Source organism: Musa acuminata, chromosome BXJ2-7 (genome assembly GCF_036884655.1).
Source record: "Musa acuminata AAA Group cultivar baxijiao chromosome BXJ2-7, Cavendish_Baxijiao_AAA, whole genome shotgun sequence".
In the NCBI taxonomy this organism is placed as follows: domain Eukaryota; kingdom Viridiplantae; phylum Streptophyta; class Magnoliopsida; order Zingiberales; family Musaceae; genus Musa; species Musa acuminata.
The window spans coordinates 8,132,262-8,150,307 of NC_088344.1; the positions used below are offsets into that span (position 1 = coordinate 8,132,262).

Genomic DNA, 18,046 nt, shown 5'->3' on the forward strand with positions numbered 1-18,046 from the left:
GAGTACCTACTTTCTAGGTGTAGTTTGTAAACAATTCTAGGAAAGCCTTAGCTAGGCCACATTGATGTATAGATCCGAGCATGTGAATATGAATTGTTCATGCCAGGACATGGTGGCATGTGATGTCTTTTGAAGTTGCTTCTCTTGACTGTTGCATATAATCATCAGTAATAGCATATGTAGGTTAAATTCTAGCATTTGCTTCAGCTGTATGTGCTTCTGTGTCCTTCCTTCTTCTGGCTCACTTAATACAGCGTTTTCTTTTTTTGGCAGGCTTTGTGCGTATCTGATCCTTCTTCAGTCTCAAGATATGCCAATGGGATAAAGGCAAGCAGAGCTGACATGATAATTGCTGTAAGTACGATTATGTTTCTTATAACATTTGTATTGTTGACAATTTTTCCTTGTTGTGTTAATATCTGATTACATTTTGCCTTCAATTTTAGTGGAGGTGGTTAATTGAAGATCATTCAATGTGCTCTCTATGTGACAGTATTTTATCATGAGACAGTTTTTATTATAAGGCACTTTTACATGAGATTTTTGTTTTGCTTCAATCAACAAGATGTTCTTACACATGGCAATCAGTTCTTGCATGTCAACTACATTGTCAGTCAGTTTGATATCTGAATTATGACCAAATATGCAATTGGCGCCTGACTTTTATAAACTTTTCCTTTGAAGGTTCTCATGAAACAGGCTGGTCTGAAGCTACAAGGCAATGTAAGGCTTTCATAATTTGTCTCTTTTCTATTGTTTTCACTCAATTTTTTTTCTTATAATGGTTTTGTAAAGGTGAATGAACTTATAGTGGGTTATCTAAAACTATAATAAAAAATAGAGGTGTCCGAACCATGACAAATGGAGCCCACATTGTGGCATTGTTGCATACTGGATTTTGCCAGAACAATGGTCATTGTTATTTTGCCTGCTGTTGCCCATAGCAGAGCTCAGTGGAGGGGAAAAATAATACTCTGCCTGTTCAACTGTCAACTATTAATATATATAGCTCAGTAAATAGACATGCTACAACATGTGCTGGATCATATCTTGGTGCAATACAATGTGTAGATGATTAGGATCTGAAATGGGCAGTGACATCTGACGTAAAGTAAGACCTTTCCAGATACAACAGTCTATACTTTACTAAATAAGAGCTAAAGAAAATCATATTATCTCTTTTCTGTAATGTCCTCAAATTCAGAAGAAAATTCATCTCTATGTTGATAACATGGTACTGAAAAGTCCTGTAAAAGTTTTTGTTCTCTTTCCACAGGCGATCTTTCTGAATGTTGTTAGTGGGTTCAATTTGACTGAGACGGCAGGAGATCTGGCGATTGCGGCTGCGATTTGCAGCAGGTATGGCAGCACCCTTTCAGTTTGTGTTTTAAAGATGCTAGTGAGTTCGAATAACATTGTCAAACAAGAGAAAGGAAAATGATTGAATGCTTGGATACAGTTAACTTATAATTCTTGTGTTATTATGATGGATAAAGAGTGATGTTGCTATCCTTAACTTTCGGAAACCAAGAAAATGTTGGTTATTCTCTAGCATCCAGCTGAAGGCCAAGATCAATGATTTCTCATCGATAGATACTTATTATTGAATAAAAATGTCAGCGAAATAAGTGAGTTGGACAATGTGAGTGCATCTGTAGCAGTACAATTTGACTGTAATAATCATTTTGGTGTGGTGCATATGTTGGACCATGTGAGTTGCAGTACATGGTCAAGAGTCTCTATACCAGTCCCTTGTTGTACTTCTATTAATATGTTTGTTTATATCAGTAAAACGATGTCTTTAAATACCTATTGGCACCCTAAGGTGGATAGACCCTATATCAGATGGTTTGTTTCAGACATGTCCATCCGATCATGTAATACAAAGCCATCCTGAATCATTGATGATAGATATAGGCTGTGATGCATTTGGGCAGCTTTCATTGCTTGGTTTCGTGTATCTGCAACTTATCAATTGCTTGCTTTTAAAAATATTCCTTTTCCAAGTCATGAAACTCGTGAACTATTTTATTAATCTGACATTTTTTAACTAAACGATAAATTGAAGTTCTTCTTTGTTGTTCAGCTTCTTGGAGTTTCCTATCCCTAATGACATTGCTTTTATCGGAGAAGTTGGCCTAGGTGGCGAGCTTCGTGCTGTAAGTATTGTTGACTAGAGTAAATATTCTATATCTTATGTGTTCTTGTATAGAAATGACGCAGATTATTTATCAAAGCAGAATAAGCTCATGAATTTTTGCGAGATATATTTCAATGATCTTGGTTCTTGTGTTCTCGTATAGAAATGATCTTATCCAAATTTGTTGCAAAAACCCATTTAAGAGTATTTCTTGCACATTTCATTCTTCTGTATAATCTATGGGCATAATCGCGATTTTGCAGTATGGATTCATGTCAAATGTTGACATGGTACTTTCTGCATGTTTCGTACCTCACGAACATTTGGCCAGCATATTTGGCATCATTGGCTTGACATTAGTTTTGTGTTGTAAGACTTGCATGTTAACATTGTAGGTGTTGTTGGCAATCTATCATCACAGTTTCTACATTTGGCCCATGAATTTTTACATCCCATGACAGATTGCATATACTGTTGTGCTTTGTACTAGCCCTACAAAGGACTGGTATGTGGGCCCACATGCGCCATCTTAGTTTATGTGGTTTGTAGGCAGAGAGTTGAGACCATGATGGCCAGGGGAAAGGAGAGAGGAAAAACAAGAGGGGAACTAGAGGGAGGGCTGTGGACATTGTCCATTGTCCACAGTAACATGAGTGTGATAGACATAAAAGTGAGTGTTATAGGTTTAGATCCAGGAGTTGTCATTGCTAGTGGAAAAGGAAGCAGATAAGAAAGTGAGCGAGATAGATCCAGATCGAGGAGTTGTCATTGTGAGTCAGAAAAGGAAGCAGATAGGAGAGTGAGTGACTGAAATCAGATAATTACAAGTGACCGACTAGTATAATTAGAATGACATTGCCAGGTATTGAAATCAGAAGAATCTTGATTTTATTTGGGATACTACATTGAATTATTAATTTACCAAGTATCTATATTTGCATAACCTGTTCATTGCATTAAAATATTGCCAGCCATTGATGCCTTTCTCTCTCTCTCTCTCTCTCTCTCAATATCGTTGTCTGCTGACTGCTTGAATCCTTGTGGAATAAAAGCCACATCATTAGTATTTGATTAATTAACATAGTAGTAGTTAATTATTTCATTTTCTACTTGGATTTCCGATTCCACTTGTGTGCAGGTACCAAGGATGGATAAGAGAGTCATAGCTGTTGCTAAACTGGGATTTAAAAGGTGCATTATACCGAAGGCAGCTGAGAGAACGCTAACGTCACTTAATCTGGAGATAACAATACTGGGCTGCAAAAACTTGAAAGAAGTCATCAACACGGTGTTTCAACCAGCTTAATCATTATGAATCTGTTTATTTGCTCCTATGGGCGGACACAGCAGTTTTATACTTGTGACCAACTGCTGGTAAGAAAGGAAGCTGCAATTTTTCGTAAACAGACAGTACCAATGCTGTGGTCACAATGGAATTTTTGTACTTCACCAAGCCATGTCTTTGTCTGGTAGAAGGAAGCTGCAATTTTTGTTCATTACGTAGAACGTAATGGTTGTTCATTACGTGAACGTCTTTGTAGTTTCTTCAGCGATGCAAAAACGAGATATTTCTTGTTTGGTTTCATTAAAAGCAAAGAAGATAGAGAAAACAAAAAAAAAAAGGCATTTGGATTAAATTATTTAGGATTTGTGAATATCCACAGCTAACCGATACTTTATTACACCCAAATTAATTGTCCCCGAGGCAAAACACAAAGTCGCATCTCAGGCGGCAGCCTTCTTATTTGGGTGCTAATCGTTCTCCCCGTCCAACAGCTGCGTCGGTGGCTCCCTTTTTTGCATCCTGCACATCTTTGGAACTGAGAAAACTGGGTTGGTTCGTGGAAGATAGCAATCGCGCCCACATCCTGTCTGTTTCTGTTACTACCACCTTGTTCTGCACCCCCGTTATCCTCTGCAGGCAGCACAGCAACGGATTAAGTGGGAGGAAGGCGTGCGTACGTACATTTGTCTAATCACATGAGACCAGCAGCATACTGCACTGATTAAAATGTACTAACATGAAAGGGTATATAAGCATGTCTTCCATTGACAGGCCCCACGGTGAAGCCGGTGTATCCTGCCATGGCACCATGTATGGCGCTGTGTGCCAGCAAAGTGCAGTAGATATTGTCGGATGCATTTCTTGGAATTGCACGGATCATGTACGTAGGATCTGCGACAAAGCATGAGAAATTATACAACCAGCAGAACCCGAACCCACCCAGGGAAGGGAAAGACTTCGACAAGTCTGCAACAGACCTATGTATTTAAGATTTATGTGCATTTTCTTGTTTCTTGTAAAGTGGTCCTGCAGCAGTAGTAGTAGTACTTGGAAAAGATTGAGTGAGTAGAGCTGTCTGTATCAATTACATGCCATGTATCAACTGTTTAGTGCTGCTATAAATGATATATCAAGTCAGAATAAGAAAAAGACTCGCCTTTATCTTCTGTGACAGCCACAGGCCAACATCGAGGAGTAGCTTATTACCGGAAGCATCTTGATGGTCGACGGATCGCATGCTTTCGACAGTCAGATCTTGGCCTGCGCCCTCAGCAACAACAATGACCATGTGACCGTTCTCTTTGAGCCGCTTCTCGATGAACTCCAGCAGCTCACCCTTCCCCTCCAAACGGAAAGGCGACCCTGGGATTAAGCAACAGTCCTGAGCAAACATGATAGATCAATTAACGCACCTTTTTTTGTTTTTTGGAGGAATGAAATGCCAATCCCAAGGAAACCCAAATTCTGCATAGTTTAAGCACAAGATTGGAATGATCAGAGGATCTGTAACAACACAAATAACACGCATTAAACGTACCACATCTCTGCTTGCAAGAGTGGCATACGTTGCAATGAACCCTGCATTATTAAAATTGTTTGGATGATCGTCAGTAAAGTAAACAACGATGTAGTGAAATGCAGGTGATCATTATTCCCATGATCTCGTCGTAATCATATAATGTTCCAGATCAGTGATCAAGTCAATAGTATAGAGACACCATCAACTCACCAAAAGATAGACACTTCCTACAGTAAAGACTAAATGCATTGTTGCAATTGGAAGTTTGATGCAGATTTTGTTGGTATTAAGAACTGTGAGATGTTGGATATGGTTGTTCTGAAAAAAGTGAAATCTTCCAACTGATTTCACATAAGCCACTTTTGTGCTCATCCTAGATGTTTACAAGCTAAGATATTACCATGCTAAAGAAATTACAGATTTCACATCAAAGTGGATATTTTGATGATTAGTATCTATAAAAGCTGCAGTCATGCTATGGTAGCATATATTTTATTCAAACATGCAACACATACTGTCAAGAGAGCTAAAGACATAATGGTAAACCAGGAGGTTACACGACCTAAAGACAACTGCACACTGAATACTAAAGTGTATATTTGGAGCACAATCAGATAAGTTTTATTACTTCTGGAACTCATTCATGTATCAGTTTGGTCTCTAACATGCATCACATTAACATTTTGAGGCAAAAGTATGTGATCGGAGTACCTACTGTTGATAATGCCTTCAGATTAAAGACCAACAGATTGGTTTGATCATGTCATTAAAAGATACATTATTAATAATGGCCAAATGGTGGAACCCTTTTAGATGCCTGAGATCAACATTTTTTCTTTTAGTAGTAGTCATATATTAGTTTAAATATGATCTATGATTGCATGCAGAAGTCACACAAGGATAGTTAAGAACTACAACTAACCGCTGTAGCGACCCATAAGCTTCACGACACCTATACCATTCTCAATGCTTTCAGCTTCCACATGTGCAGCACTTATTGCCCGTTGTGCCTCTTCCACAGCAGTGTCAAAACCAAAGGACTGATCAATTACCTGATCCAATAAGTGGTTGGTGAAAAAAATGGTTTAGGAGTAGTAATAAATATTAACAAACAACAACAAAAGGAAAGACATAAAATAAGATGTGAAGGATTCAGGGAATCAGAAAGCACCACAATGTCATTATCAATCATCTTAGGGATACCAGCAACTGCAACTTTGAGGCCACGCCTTTGTATTTCCTATAAAAATAGAATCTAATAACTTATATGAGCTCAAAAAACAAGGGCAAGGTTTAAAAAACCGGTTGATAGCGATACGTGACGATCCATATTTACTAGTATAAACCAAGAACCGACACATGATCTAGTGACAACAAGTAATTAATTCTTATTTCTTCTTCAACTAAAACTGGATAATGTGTATCAGTAATTTATATTGGACCGAAATTCTAAACCACAAACTTTCTAGATCTATAACTAATCTATCCACATAATTACCGCAAATATGACCGATGCCCCCTTTTGAGTTCCATCACCCCCAATTATGTAGACCTAGCAAAATAAATAAAATGAATAGTTCTTTGTTAATATTGCAAAAGAAGCAAGACTTCTGAACATGGCTTATGAGGTATTTCATATCTTGCTGACCTGATTGATACCACGGTCCTCAATACTGTCGACTATCTTCAAAGTGTCATGACCACCTCTTGATGTGCAAAGGATCGTACCTCCCCTTTTGTGAATGTCATTGACACTCTTTTGTGTCAAATTAGTGGTGTTAGAGGAATAGAAGCCTCTATAGCCACCTAAACAGAATGACCGAAACATCAATTAAATGATACCTATGCAATGAGTTATGAGTAATGAGAGAATGCTTGAAACAAATAGAAAGCGATATTTAGCCTAAAGTATCATCAAGCGATGAACCACTTTATTCCAGTCACCTAGGAAACTCATCCAAAATCCAGTCATACTAATGTGCAGGCAAATTTCAAGAATTAATAACTTAAAACAGTGTAAGGTTTCAAGTTCATGATGAAGATATAAGCTAGTTTAATAGGTAAAGAACTTGACTATTAATAGCAAGGTGTCAAGATCAAATTCCTTTAAAAGAAAAAGGGTCAATAGATGATTTATGCCTTATTAAAAGGAAAAGAGATCCATGAGTTATATAAGCTATTGAGGGAGCAGAATTCACATTGCAAAACTGACCTCTATACCAAGGACTTTGTGAACACCATACATGTCATAATTCACATTGCAGAACTGACCTCTATACCAAGGACTTTGCGAACAACATACATGCCATATAAGCCGCAAACTATTTCTCTGATCGCTGTGTTAAGCCCAGGGCACAAGCCTCCACATGTTACAATGCAAGCATGCACCTCATCCGACTCAAAGTACACCTGACAAAAATATTCAAGAACACCCAAGGGATCAATTAAGATGATCTCTCTAATTTGACAGTTGCTACAACAGAAGATGGTGCAGAGGAACTACTCTTTGGTGTGGCCCTGCACGTCGGAAAAGCATCCCTCTTGGGCTACTCTTATGAACAACAATCTGTACCAAGCAAAAGAAAAAGGAACTTACGCAAATAAATTCCAAGAACCAAATGATCTTTTAGCAACAGAGTTTTAGTGTCACAGACTCACATGTGCAATTTCAATTTCTGGAAGCAAAATACTCACCTTCTGTGCCACGGTATCATTCACATCCACAAAATACTGGCTGCAATTACCAAAAAGATGAGTTTGGTGAATCAAGAATGTCCAGAACAGAGAGACTGAGGAAGGGGTAAAGATTACTTGACAACCGAGTAGGCTTGGATTATCTTGCAGCGGATTTGGATAGGTCTGCCAGAAACAAATAGATATTATTTCTGAAGCCAATAAAAGAACGAAAACATTCATGATTTCTTGAAAATAAAGAATGTTCCTCATCTCAAACGCACATCAAATACTGAAAAAAGAAGACCTAAAAGCAATTTCCAATTGACATCTTCCACTTCAAACACCAATCGAACCATTCAAGAACCCGCCAAGAAACAAAGCGTTAGAATCCAACAGATCAAGAAAGGACCCTCCGTTTCACCAGATTCGCTCCCACCCCAAACCCCAAAAGAAAGAAGAAAGGATCAAGAAAACCACGCGAGAGGGAACTCACGGGCAGATCGGGCAAGTAGTCGATGAGGAGGGGGACGTCCTCGAGAACGTAGCCCCCTTCCCCACGGACGATCTTGGGCGTTGTCTTCCCCTCCGAACCCATCCGTCACCGTCCCCCTGTTCCCTGGGAAGGACCTTGACCGACGAAAACGAGCAGCAATGAGAGGCCGAGTCCGGGAGGCCGCCGCCGCTCGATTCCACTGAGATCTTCTTCGCTATGGGAGCATCAGGCAACGATCCCATCGAAATAACAGAAAAACAGGAAATGCGATCAAACGAGGAGGAAGAAGAACCGGGAAAGCGATCGAGGACAGGAGAAAGGCTCGAACTCGGCGAAGGGTTTACGGAGGCACGGCATATATAGGAGGAGGAGGAACGGGAGATCGATTACCTTTCTTGCTTGCTTTCTCCCTCTCCCCTTCGTTTCTTGATCTCTTTGGGTTCGTCGTGCCGTTGGCGACGAGAAGGGGGAAATGAGAACGGCAATAACTACCACCATGGAGTGAGTCGTTCTTGGCTGTCGAAACTAACCTTGCCGTTTTCATTTAATTACGTGAAATGCCACTCTCAGGTTGTGTCATAAGAATAGTATTACTACGTTTTTTTTTTTCCTTTTTACAAATATGCATATATTAGTGTTAGTGCATCTTCTATGATAGTTTCATTGTTCATCCTAAAAAGATAAGATATAAAAGTGTCAATGTAGCAAAATGTTCTAAATTTTATCTAAAAACTTCAACTATGATTTTTTTTTCTGATATCCAATATTATATATATTGGATGGGACGTGAAAAGATGTGTCTGGATTTATTTTAAATTTGATTTTTTTAAAAAGATATTGTTATTGGATGCTAATTTTTGAAAATATGTTTTTTGTTTTAGTATTTCTAATATCTCAAGATATATATATATATATATATATATATATATATATATACTTTATATATATATATATATATATATACTTTTTATATATATATATACTTTAATATTCCTGTTAGAATCTTATTGATGTACAAAACTAAAGATAGAATACAGGATTCAATGAATCATACAAGAGGATAGGAAAGGAAATAATCAGATTCCTGCCTCTGGAAATCCTAAATAATTATATCGTGAAAGCAACAGTTAAGGCACGGAAATTAACGAATCTAATTACGATAGCAAAGGAAAGAAAATTATCAGATCCTAAAAATTCCTTATAAGTTCATGATAGCAACTCCTGGGTTAAGAAATCATGTCAAAGTCTTCTTCTCTTCAAAATATATGTCCTCTTTGGAGAGAGAGAGAGAGAGAGAGAGAGAGAGAGCAGAGAAGAGAAGGAAAGAAAAGAAAGAGATTTAGATTGCTCAGGAAGATGGTACTGCACTGGGTGAGAAAGTACATTACCACAAACTAAGATAAAGCTGCACCACCAAGTTTTATAATTCAAGATCATCCCTGGTGTTTGACAACAAAAGCTCAGAACAGGAATCACGATTTATTTACAAATTATTAATGTTCGAATAGGAAGAACCAAATAGGCTAATTACAAAACAGGATAATCAAACCTGAAAGGGCAAAAATCCAGCCAGGGCAATGGAATAATGAAATGATGTTTCCATTGAACTTACAGATATGCGGGTCAAAAACGAATTGGAGCATGCCTCTCAGCATTGTTACCTCGGAAGCTCCCTCGCCCATTTAAGATATTACATGGCCAATTTGGTTGAAAGTCTGTGCCTCAAACAAAGATCTGTTAAACCATGTTTCTGTAGCTTTTACTTAGCTTACGGAGAAGAACATCCATGAATACTGATAGCAACTGTGTGAATGACCTTGTGTTTTTCCAGTTCATATGCACGCTGCAAGACCAGCAGATTATTATATTCTCAACTGATCCAGCCAGTAGTAACAAGAATTGAGAGGTAAAAAGACTTGGAAATTGATAGCCATAGTTCCTGCTGAAGTACCCATTTTCTTTATGAATTAGATGGATGTGCTGGAACAAAATGGGTTGGTGCAGTCTTAACTTGCAACCAGAGCATGCAATTTAATTTTGATCATTGAAGTTGTCTACATATACAAAAAGCTTATGGTGTTCATATATCAGAAATTCTATGCATGCATATAATCTTTTTTTGATTAGTGGCAATGTCTTCAACAAAAGTCAATGGTGAGAAAAATTCCATGCAGCCAAGCTCAAATAGTTGGGATCTTATGACTTCTTGTGTTATCTCGAGAATTTGATAGCCGGAAGGAACCGATAGAAATGGTTAAATAATATACCGGTTATCTCAGTATCAATGTAAATTGGGCATCTAACAATCAAATATGAAATGCTAAACAGGGTCACCTTTATCCATATGTTTGAAAAAAGGAACTCTACCATGAATGGCCCCAAATCGATCATTATGGAAAGAAGAAAGACCCTTTATAGTTTAACTGAAAACCAACCAAACAACCAAACTACGATTAGAGCATTTTACAGATAAGGACAGAGTTATCAGTTAACTAAGCTGTACAACTAATTACATATATAAGTCCATATTATGTAGTTGTTAATTTAAAAACCATGATTTCATAAATAATGGATTGGACAGCCTATCTGATTGGTTGAAAATTTCACATATAAACCTAAATAATAACTGTAGAGACCGGAACAAGCTTAAGATGTCAATCGTTACAAGAATATTATATTTTGCAAAAAGCATAATCAAGATTGAACTTTTTATAAATTTCAAATATAATAAACATAACTTTTACCTAGAGGTACCGAGCATGCAGAGTCCTTGAATGTCAATCTTCCATGCTTTACTCCCTAGATTTGTCATTGTACAAAAACCATGACAAGAACCATTTCTTTTGTGAAATAAGCTGTAACTCAAGGGTTTTCTTTGACTAGTACTCAGCATGACAAAAGAAGGCCGACATGACTATCAAACATCTTTTAGGTGTGATCCTCCACCAGCACTATATCAAAATCGAAATCCCACACACGACTGTGTGACTTATCCAACATAATGAAACTCAAAACTGTTGCCAGGTGCATCCATCTTGATACTGGTACTTGAAACATTAATATAACAAATTGTTTGACTAGCAAACAAATGCCTAATTTGGTGCAAACAATCCATAACATATTGCTTACTTGTCACCTGCCTTCATTACCTTAACGGGCTAACAACCCATCCTGTAATACGACTCTGTTTGCGAACTCTTACTGCTTTTTGGGATCCACTCTCTAATCGTGCAAGTATTGTATAAGTTATTGAATCTGGCGTCAGCCCACGTTGCTTCATAGTAGCATACAGCTTAAATGCTTCAGCTGTGTTCCCACACCTCTCCAGACAATCAAGCAAAATGTTGTATGTTACAATGTTAGGAAAGCAACCTTGAGCAAGCATCTCATCAAACAACCTACAAGCCATCTCAACTTTATTGGATTTCCCAAAACATTCAATGAGAGTACTATAAGTAACAACATCAGGGTTCAATCCTTTTTCCTGCATCTCCATGAAACGCATGTGAGCTTCATCTAGGTCTCCATTTTTCCCAAGGCAATTTATTAAAGAATTGTAGGTGACTACATCAGGTTTACAATCAGTACTCTCCATTTCTTCAAAAATTTCAAAAGCCTTATCAATCAGACCAACTTTGCCAAAGCTTGAGATGAGAATATTATAAGTAAATATGTCAGGAAAATGGCCTTCTGCCTTCATCTGCTCATAAAGGGTGTAAATATAGGGTACTTGCTTAAGCTTACCAAGAGCTGAAAAAACCATGTTATACATGACAGTATCAGTGGTTATCCCTTTTTCATGTATTTTATTCAGTAATTCCATAGCTTCTGACGTCTTCCCTGCACTACAAAGAGTTTCAAGCATGGACAAATAAGCATCCCTGTCCCCTTTGTCATGGAAACTCCACATACTACAAAACATGCGATGGGCCTCACTTACATGGCCTAACTTACTCAGTGTCTTCACCAAGTAAGCATAAATTGACTTATTCATGAACTTGTTAGATACTTCCACAACCTGATCTAGCCTATCAAGTTGTCCTTCTGCTGCTAAACCATCTATCAAGACACTATACGTGAATTCATTGGGTTGGCAATCATTCTCAACCATTTTGGAAAAAATAAAGATAGCTTTATCCACCATTCGATTCTTAGCAAGTGCTTGAATCATAGTATTATAAGAAATTAAGTTAAGAGCACATCCTTTTCTTATCATCTCTTCAAAAAAAGAGAGGAATTCATCTGTTTTCCCTATCTTTCCAGACATTCTGATTAAAATTGTGTAAGTATATGCATCTGGTTCACAGTGCCTACGTTTCATATCTGCAAAAACCTTGTAAGCCTGTTCAACCTGTTAAAGTAACTCAAATCAGACAAAACAGAAGCGAAAGGAGGCAACCGAAAGATCTCTCTGAATAAAAAGAAGCCAATTGTTGAGATGGATAGACAAACACATATAACAGTGAAGGTTCTCATAAACAAAAAAATAATTAACAAGTTTTTAAAAGAAATCTGTGAAAAAGGAAAAGACAGAAAAGCAGTCAAATACACAATCAACCTTAAAGCACTATAATAAAAATGGTACATTTATGAAAATGAATGTATCTTTTAGCATCTACATCCTCATGTTCCTTTTTTGAGGTTTAGAATCAATCCCAACTATACTCTGACAACCAATATAAATCACTAGCCAACAACACATACTAGATGTAAACGGTATATGTCATTAGAGTTATCTTGTGAGTACCATTATTGCCTGTATGCTATATTACCTATCAAACAATCAGAAATTAATTAGTTTAACCTTACAATACTTCTAACTTTTTGAAAACTAAGCTACAATTTGAGAAAGAAGAATAAGAACCAACAATGTAATGCCGAACATTAAGAATATAGTAGTCGCACCTTTTCAGCTTTGGCTAGCGCATCCACTAGCATATTATAGGCAAAGATATCCAATTTATATCCTTTCCTCTTCATCTCCTCAAAAACCCTAAACGCCCGGTCCACAACCCGGTATCTCAAGTACGCCTGCATCAAGCACTTGTAGGTGTACCCGTTAAACTTCAATCCCCACTTCTTAACGAGTTCCAAGCACCGGTCCAGCTCTCCACCCCCGAGTATCCCGATCAAGATGTTGATGGTGGATATGCTTCCGTTCACTCCATCACGCTCCATCTCGTCCACGATCCAGCGGACAGTGTCTCCATCAACAGCGCCCGAACTGGCGAGGATGGAGAGGATCCGGTTGTAGGTGAAGCAATCATGGTGGAACCCGGGGAGTGAGGCGGCGAAGCGGAAGAACTCGAGGGCGCGATCGGGGTTCCGGATGCACTTGAGAATCTCGCTGACCTCGGCGGGGGTGAGGGTGAGGGTTAGGGTTTGGAGGTAGTCGGCAAGGTCGAGGAGGGGGGCGGCGGCGGGGGAAGTGGAGCGGAGGATGCGGGCGGCGCGGCAGATGAGGTCGCGGCGCGGGAGGGCGTGGCCTCGAGCGTCGCGGGGGAGGTCCGGTGGGTCGACCTCGACGGCGAGGGCGCGTCCGGACGAGTCGACTCGGACGACCCGGCCGCTGTACGTCGTGGCGAAGGCGCGGGCCGGGGTGAGCAAGGGTAGACGCTTCATCGGTTTGTATCACCTCTGTAGTTGGGCGACGTTATATGTCCCACGAGTGAGGTCGATTATAGATCAACGGTCCAGATGTTATGTTATGACGTTATTATAACGGTCTTAGATCGATTTCGATGTTATGATGGGACTATATATAACGGGTTTGGTCTAATACACTGTGCCCTAAAACCCTCAGCTCAGCCTCCGATTCTGTCGGCCTCAGCGAGGGAAAGGAGAGAAAAAGAGCAATTAATGGCGAAGAATAAGACGCTGATCGCCGTGGGGTTTGAGGGGTCGGCGAACAAGATCGGCGTGGGGGTCGTCGCCCTCGACGGCACCATCCTCTCCAACCCTCGCCACACCTACATCACGCCGCCTGGCCACGGGTTTCTTCCCCGGGAGACCGCCCACCACCACCTCCGCCACGTCCTCCCCCTCCTCCGCTCCGCCCTCGACGACGCCGGCATCACCCCCGCCGACGTCGACTGCCTCTGCTACACCAAGGGGCCCGGCATGGGCGCCCCCCTTCAGGTCTCCGCGGTGGCCGTCCGCGCCCTCTCCCAGCTCTGGGGGAAGCCCATCGTCGCCGTCAACCACTGCGTTGCCCACATCGAGATGGGCCGGGTCGTCACCGGGGCCGAGGACCCTGTCGTGCTTTACGTCAGTGGAGGGAACACTCAAGTCATAGCGTACAGCGAGGGAAGGTACCGAATTTTCGGGGAGACTATTGACATCGCTGTTGGTAATTGCCTGGATCGTTTTGCTAGGGTTCTTACCCTGTCCAATGATCCCAGTCCCGGATATAACATCGAGCAGGTTCCATTTTTTTCACTTGGTTTCTTCTAATAAAAGACCTTTTTCCATAATTAGAATCTTTAAAAGATACTCAATTTTCTGAAGTATTTTTTCTCATTTCTTATAATACAACCGGTTCTTTTTACTTACTTTAGGTAATTATGGATTAGATGTTTCTGATTAGATAAGTTTGAGTTCTTATTTTGCATAACATATTTTCCTTTTTGTTCGCTGTATATATAGTTTTGAAATACTGACTCTGTGTGAGAAGTAGACGTTCGATAGTAGTTACATAAGATAAATTTAGAAGATGGAATATCTTTCTGATAACTAATAATACAGCCACTTCGACTAAGCATGCAGAGAACCATCCCTTTTTTAGCCTTTTTGCCCAAACTGTCATACAGTGTATATGCCATGATTTTTAGATGAACTGCATGCTAACCTATTTATCTCTGGCAACCATGTACATGACATGTAGATGCAAATTGTTTATATATCATGTCCAGGATAGAGTTTGCACAAGCTTTGCAAAGTTGGATACTCTATGTAACACATCATGGAGTGAAAGGATGAGCAGTAGTTGGATGAATATCTAATTTAACAACCTTAAAACTGTTATAATATCCTCTGTAAAACAATAAAAATTGGCAAATTATTTAGAAAAAAATTGGGATTATGAATTTGTTGTCACAGATGTTCCCCATTTTCTTAAAAGATAAGATTTTGTTCTTTAACTTAAATTTCTTGTAAGTTCTGTTGGCAATGGAAATGTGATATAGAGTGATTATATATCATTTCAAAAACTGGTGGAGATACCAACTTTATTGTTCGAGTCATTTCTGGTTTGTGATTTTGCACCCTAGTCTCGTTGGCCGAGGCCAACAGATAGTAATCCAGTGCAGTTTATGGGCCTAGTAAATGCAAGATATCATTACATGAGCCAGTGTTCTCATGTGGGAAGAAGACTGATTGATCATCATCTAATCTCTCATTTCTTTTGATTTATATGAGAAAGCAACTGTTGAACTAGATGGTTCCGAAGGTTAAAACCATCTGGTTCCTCTGGCGCTTGAAAAATAGAACATACAGCTTGTGGATCAGACTTGTTGACTTGGTGGTTTTAAAATGTTGGGTCCAATAGTGTTTTGCGATACAGTGGTTTCACTGTACCTTGAGGTTGCTATAATGTGTGGGCTACCTGCATATGTAGTAACTTATCAACATCTTTGTATATTTTCTTTCTAGACCTGATGATTCGCATTCTCTTCCCTACTTGACATGTTTTTATTCAGGAAATACCATCTAGGTTAGCAGTATGAACGGCATCTGAAACGAGTTCCAATTTTCCATTCCAAACCATGTTTTTGGCATTATTATGGGATGAAATTCCACCTTACTAAGATATGGATCATGTAGTATGGTGTACTTCGATACCATGGTGCCTAATACTTATTTTGTCGTATTATTTCTGATGTTTAACTTCTTTATCGGAAACATGTGTTCTTTAACTCATTTGATTCTCGTGATTCTTGAATTCAGCTTGCAAAGAAAGGAGAAAAGTTCATAGATCTTCCTTATGTTGTCAAGGGTATGGATGTTTCATTTAGTGGCATATTAAGCTATATTGAAGCGACTGCAGTTGAGAAGCTTAAAAACAATGAATGCACACCAGCAGATCTCTGTTACTCCTTGCAGGTATATTTCATCTTATAAATCTATATCCATTTATTGCCTCCTGTAAACAAAAATTATGGTCATGAATTTGTGGTTAAAAAAAAAAGTAATCATGGCAGAATAGTTGGAACAGTAAATAATTTCAACTTAGTTTATTTTGAAGCTAAGCATAACAGATGACTGATTGCGCCCAGGAAACGCTCTTTGCTATGCTTGTGGAGATCACTGAACGTGCAATGGCACATTGTGATACGAAGGATGTCCTAATTGTTGGTGGTGTAGGATGCAATGAACGCTTGCAAGAGATGATGAGGATAATGTGCTCAGAGAGGGGAGGCAAATTGTTTGCAACTGACGATAGATACTGTGTCGACAATGGAGCAATGATAGCATATACTGGTCTCCTTGCGTTTGCACATGGCATGACCACGCCATTGGAGGAATCAACATTTACTCAGAGGTTCCGCACTGATGAAGTTCAAGCAATTTGGAGAGAGAAAAGTATCTGTGGAGAGTAGCAGAAATTAAAGAATGTTCTCCCAAGGTACTATTCACTACCAAATTGATATTTGGACTTTTTTCTTCCAAAGCTTTAGAAGTTGCTTTTCAAAATTGCATTACTACTCATCTATAAACTAATAATGCCTTATTTGTATCATGTTAAATACTTAGGATCATCCTTTTGCATTCTCTCCAAAAGTTTGGAACATTGTGTTGTCAAAGAACATGCACCTTTCAAGTCATTGGTGTCAAAGAATGCACACGTTGGAACTTCATTACCATATTCTGCAGGCACTACATTTAATACAGGATTTGAATAGATATCTACCAACATGAATCAGATATGTGCTTTTTGTCTCCACCATTTTGCATTCCTTCGCTTTGTGCATAATGAACTTTGCAGCATCATTAGTAGGGAAAAAACTGTCAAGAACTTTTTGGCAACATTAGTATTTGTGCAACCTCATATTGCCTGTTGTGCTTGACATCTCACTGGTTTGAACAATATATGCTCGGCTTTGATTAATAGCTTTACACTTTCTCTGTCATTGTCATGCAGGAAAAACAACATATACATACCCAGGCATTGTTGTCCAAATGTTCCATTGTTGTCATTCCCAGCCACAAACATTGTTAATTGGCTCAGTAACTTAGTGTAACATTGCTCTTTCTGCTTTCACATCTTTTCTTTTAATGGTATAAGAATGATGGTGCATTTTGATGAATGTTTTCTTGTCATTTGACATATCATCTGCTTTCTGAGATATCGGGTCGAATCAATCCTACAAAGAATAACGCGGTCTGCCCGTCCGGTACTCAATCAGTTTGGTTCTGTGTGGGCGGGGCCCACTTATGCTTGATATCGTGGCCGTCCCTGATTGCATCTCGGTCAATCACCCGCACCTATTACCAATAATTACGGTGATGCCGCACCCCTGTGAATCTTCCAACAGAGCTTCGAATCCGATTCCTAAACCCCCCTTTCTCCTCCGCTTCTTCCAGCGGAGACCAACGGCGCCGGGTTCTGGAGGACGGCCGCCGCCCCGCTGCTGTGGATTCGCGAAGGAGTACGCGAGCTACATTCGCTGGCCGGACAATGAATTTACTCTCAACTATTAGGAAGCTTTATACTCGCTTCCCAGAGTCAACAAAAAAAAAAGCAAATTGGGGACTTAGTTCTCCGGCTAATCCAGTTTGACTTTGATTTATGTTCAACTTTCAGATTTGGAGACTTTTACAGACAACAGATCAACACACCCATGCTATAGGTATATACACAGCCATAGTTTAGTTCTTGGAGTGGATTTTTAGTATTCTGATTTTGATTATAATGGAGGGCCAAAGTTGACTCAG

The 18,046-nt window shown here is 39.3% G+C and overlaps 3 protein-coding genes and 1 pseudogene across 5 annotated transcripts in view; 2 read left to right on the plus strand and 2 right to left on the minus strand.

The window, feature by feature from the left end:
* Window positions 1-3,593, plus strand: part of LOC135617003 (uncharacterized) — a 32,493-nt gene extending 28,900 nt beyond the window's left edge. For both annotated transcript variants that reach the window (XM_065116839.1, XM_065116838.1), the window contains 5 exons: window positions 274-354; window positions 685-723; window positions 1,277-1,359; window positions 2,087-2,159; window positions 3,279-3,593. In XM_065116839.1, the coding sequence (XP_064972911.1) occupies window positions 274-354; window positions 685-723; window positions 1,277-1,359; window positions 2,087-2,159; window positions 3,279-3,446 (444 nt within the window). In that variant the 3' untranslated portion in view covers window positions 3,447-3,593. The remainder of the gene's footprint in view (window positions 1-273; window positions 355-684; window positions 724-1,276; window positions 1,360-2,086; window positions 2,160-3,278) is intronic.
* Window positions 3,594-3,751: 158 nt separating this feature from the next.
* LOC103991811 (ATP-dependent 6-phosphofructokinase 3-like) lies at window positions 3,752-8,840 on the minus strand (annotated as a pseudogene).
* A 668-nt stretch (window positions 8,841-9,508) lies between these two features.
* Window positions 9,509-13,752, minus strand: LOC103991812 (pentatricopeptide repeat-containing protein At1g51965, mitochondrial). Its single transcript, XM_009411354.3, has 3 exons — window positions 13,019-13,752; window positions 10,858-12,464; window positions 9,509-9,956 (listed from the first exon to the last, which is right to left on the minus strand). The coding sequence occupies exons 1-2, from the start codon at window positions 13,733-13,735 to the stop codon at window positions 11,259-11,261; spliced, it is 1,923 nt and encodes a 640-aa protein (XP_009409629.2). The 5' UTR covers window positions 13,736-13,752; the 3' UTR covers window positions 9,509-9,956; window positions 10,858-11,258.
* Window positions 13,753-13,892: 140 nt separating this feature from the next.
* Window positions 13,893-17,418, plus strand: LOC135583057 (uncharacterized). 2 transcript variants are annotated; one of them, XM_065116842.1, is made up of 4 exons: window positions 13,893-14,536; window positions 16,058-16,213; window positions 16,387-16,736; window positions 16,865-17,219. In XM_065116842.1, the coding sequence occupies exons 1-3, from the start codon at window positions 13,973-13,975 to the stop codon at window positions 16,708-16,710; spliced, it is 1,044 nt and encodes a 347-aa protein (XP_064972914.1). In that variant the 5' UTR covers window positions 13,893-13,972; the 3' UTR covers window positions 16,711-16,736; window positions 16,865-17,219. The 2 variants fall into 2 exon arrangements, with proteins under 2 accessions (XP_064972914.1, XP_064972913.1); XM_065116841.1 differs by lacking the exon at window positions 16,865-17,219 and adding an exon at window positions 17,253-17,418 and having other exon boundaries at window positions 13,894-14,536.
* Window positions 17,419-18,046: the final 628 nt, after the last annotated feature.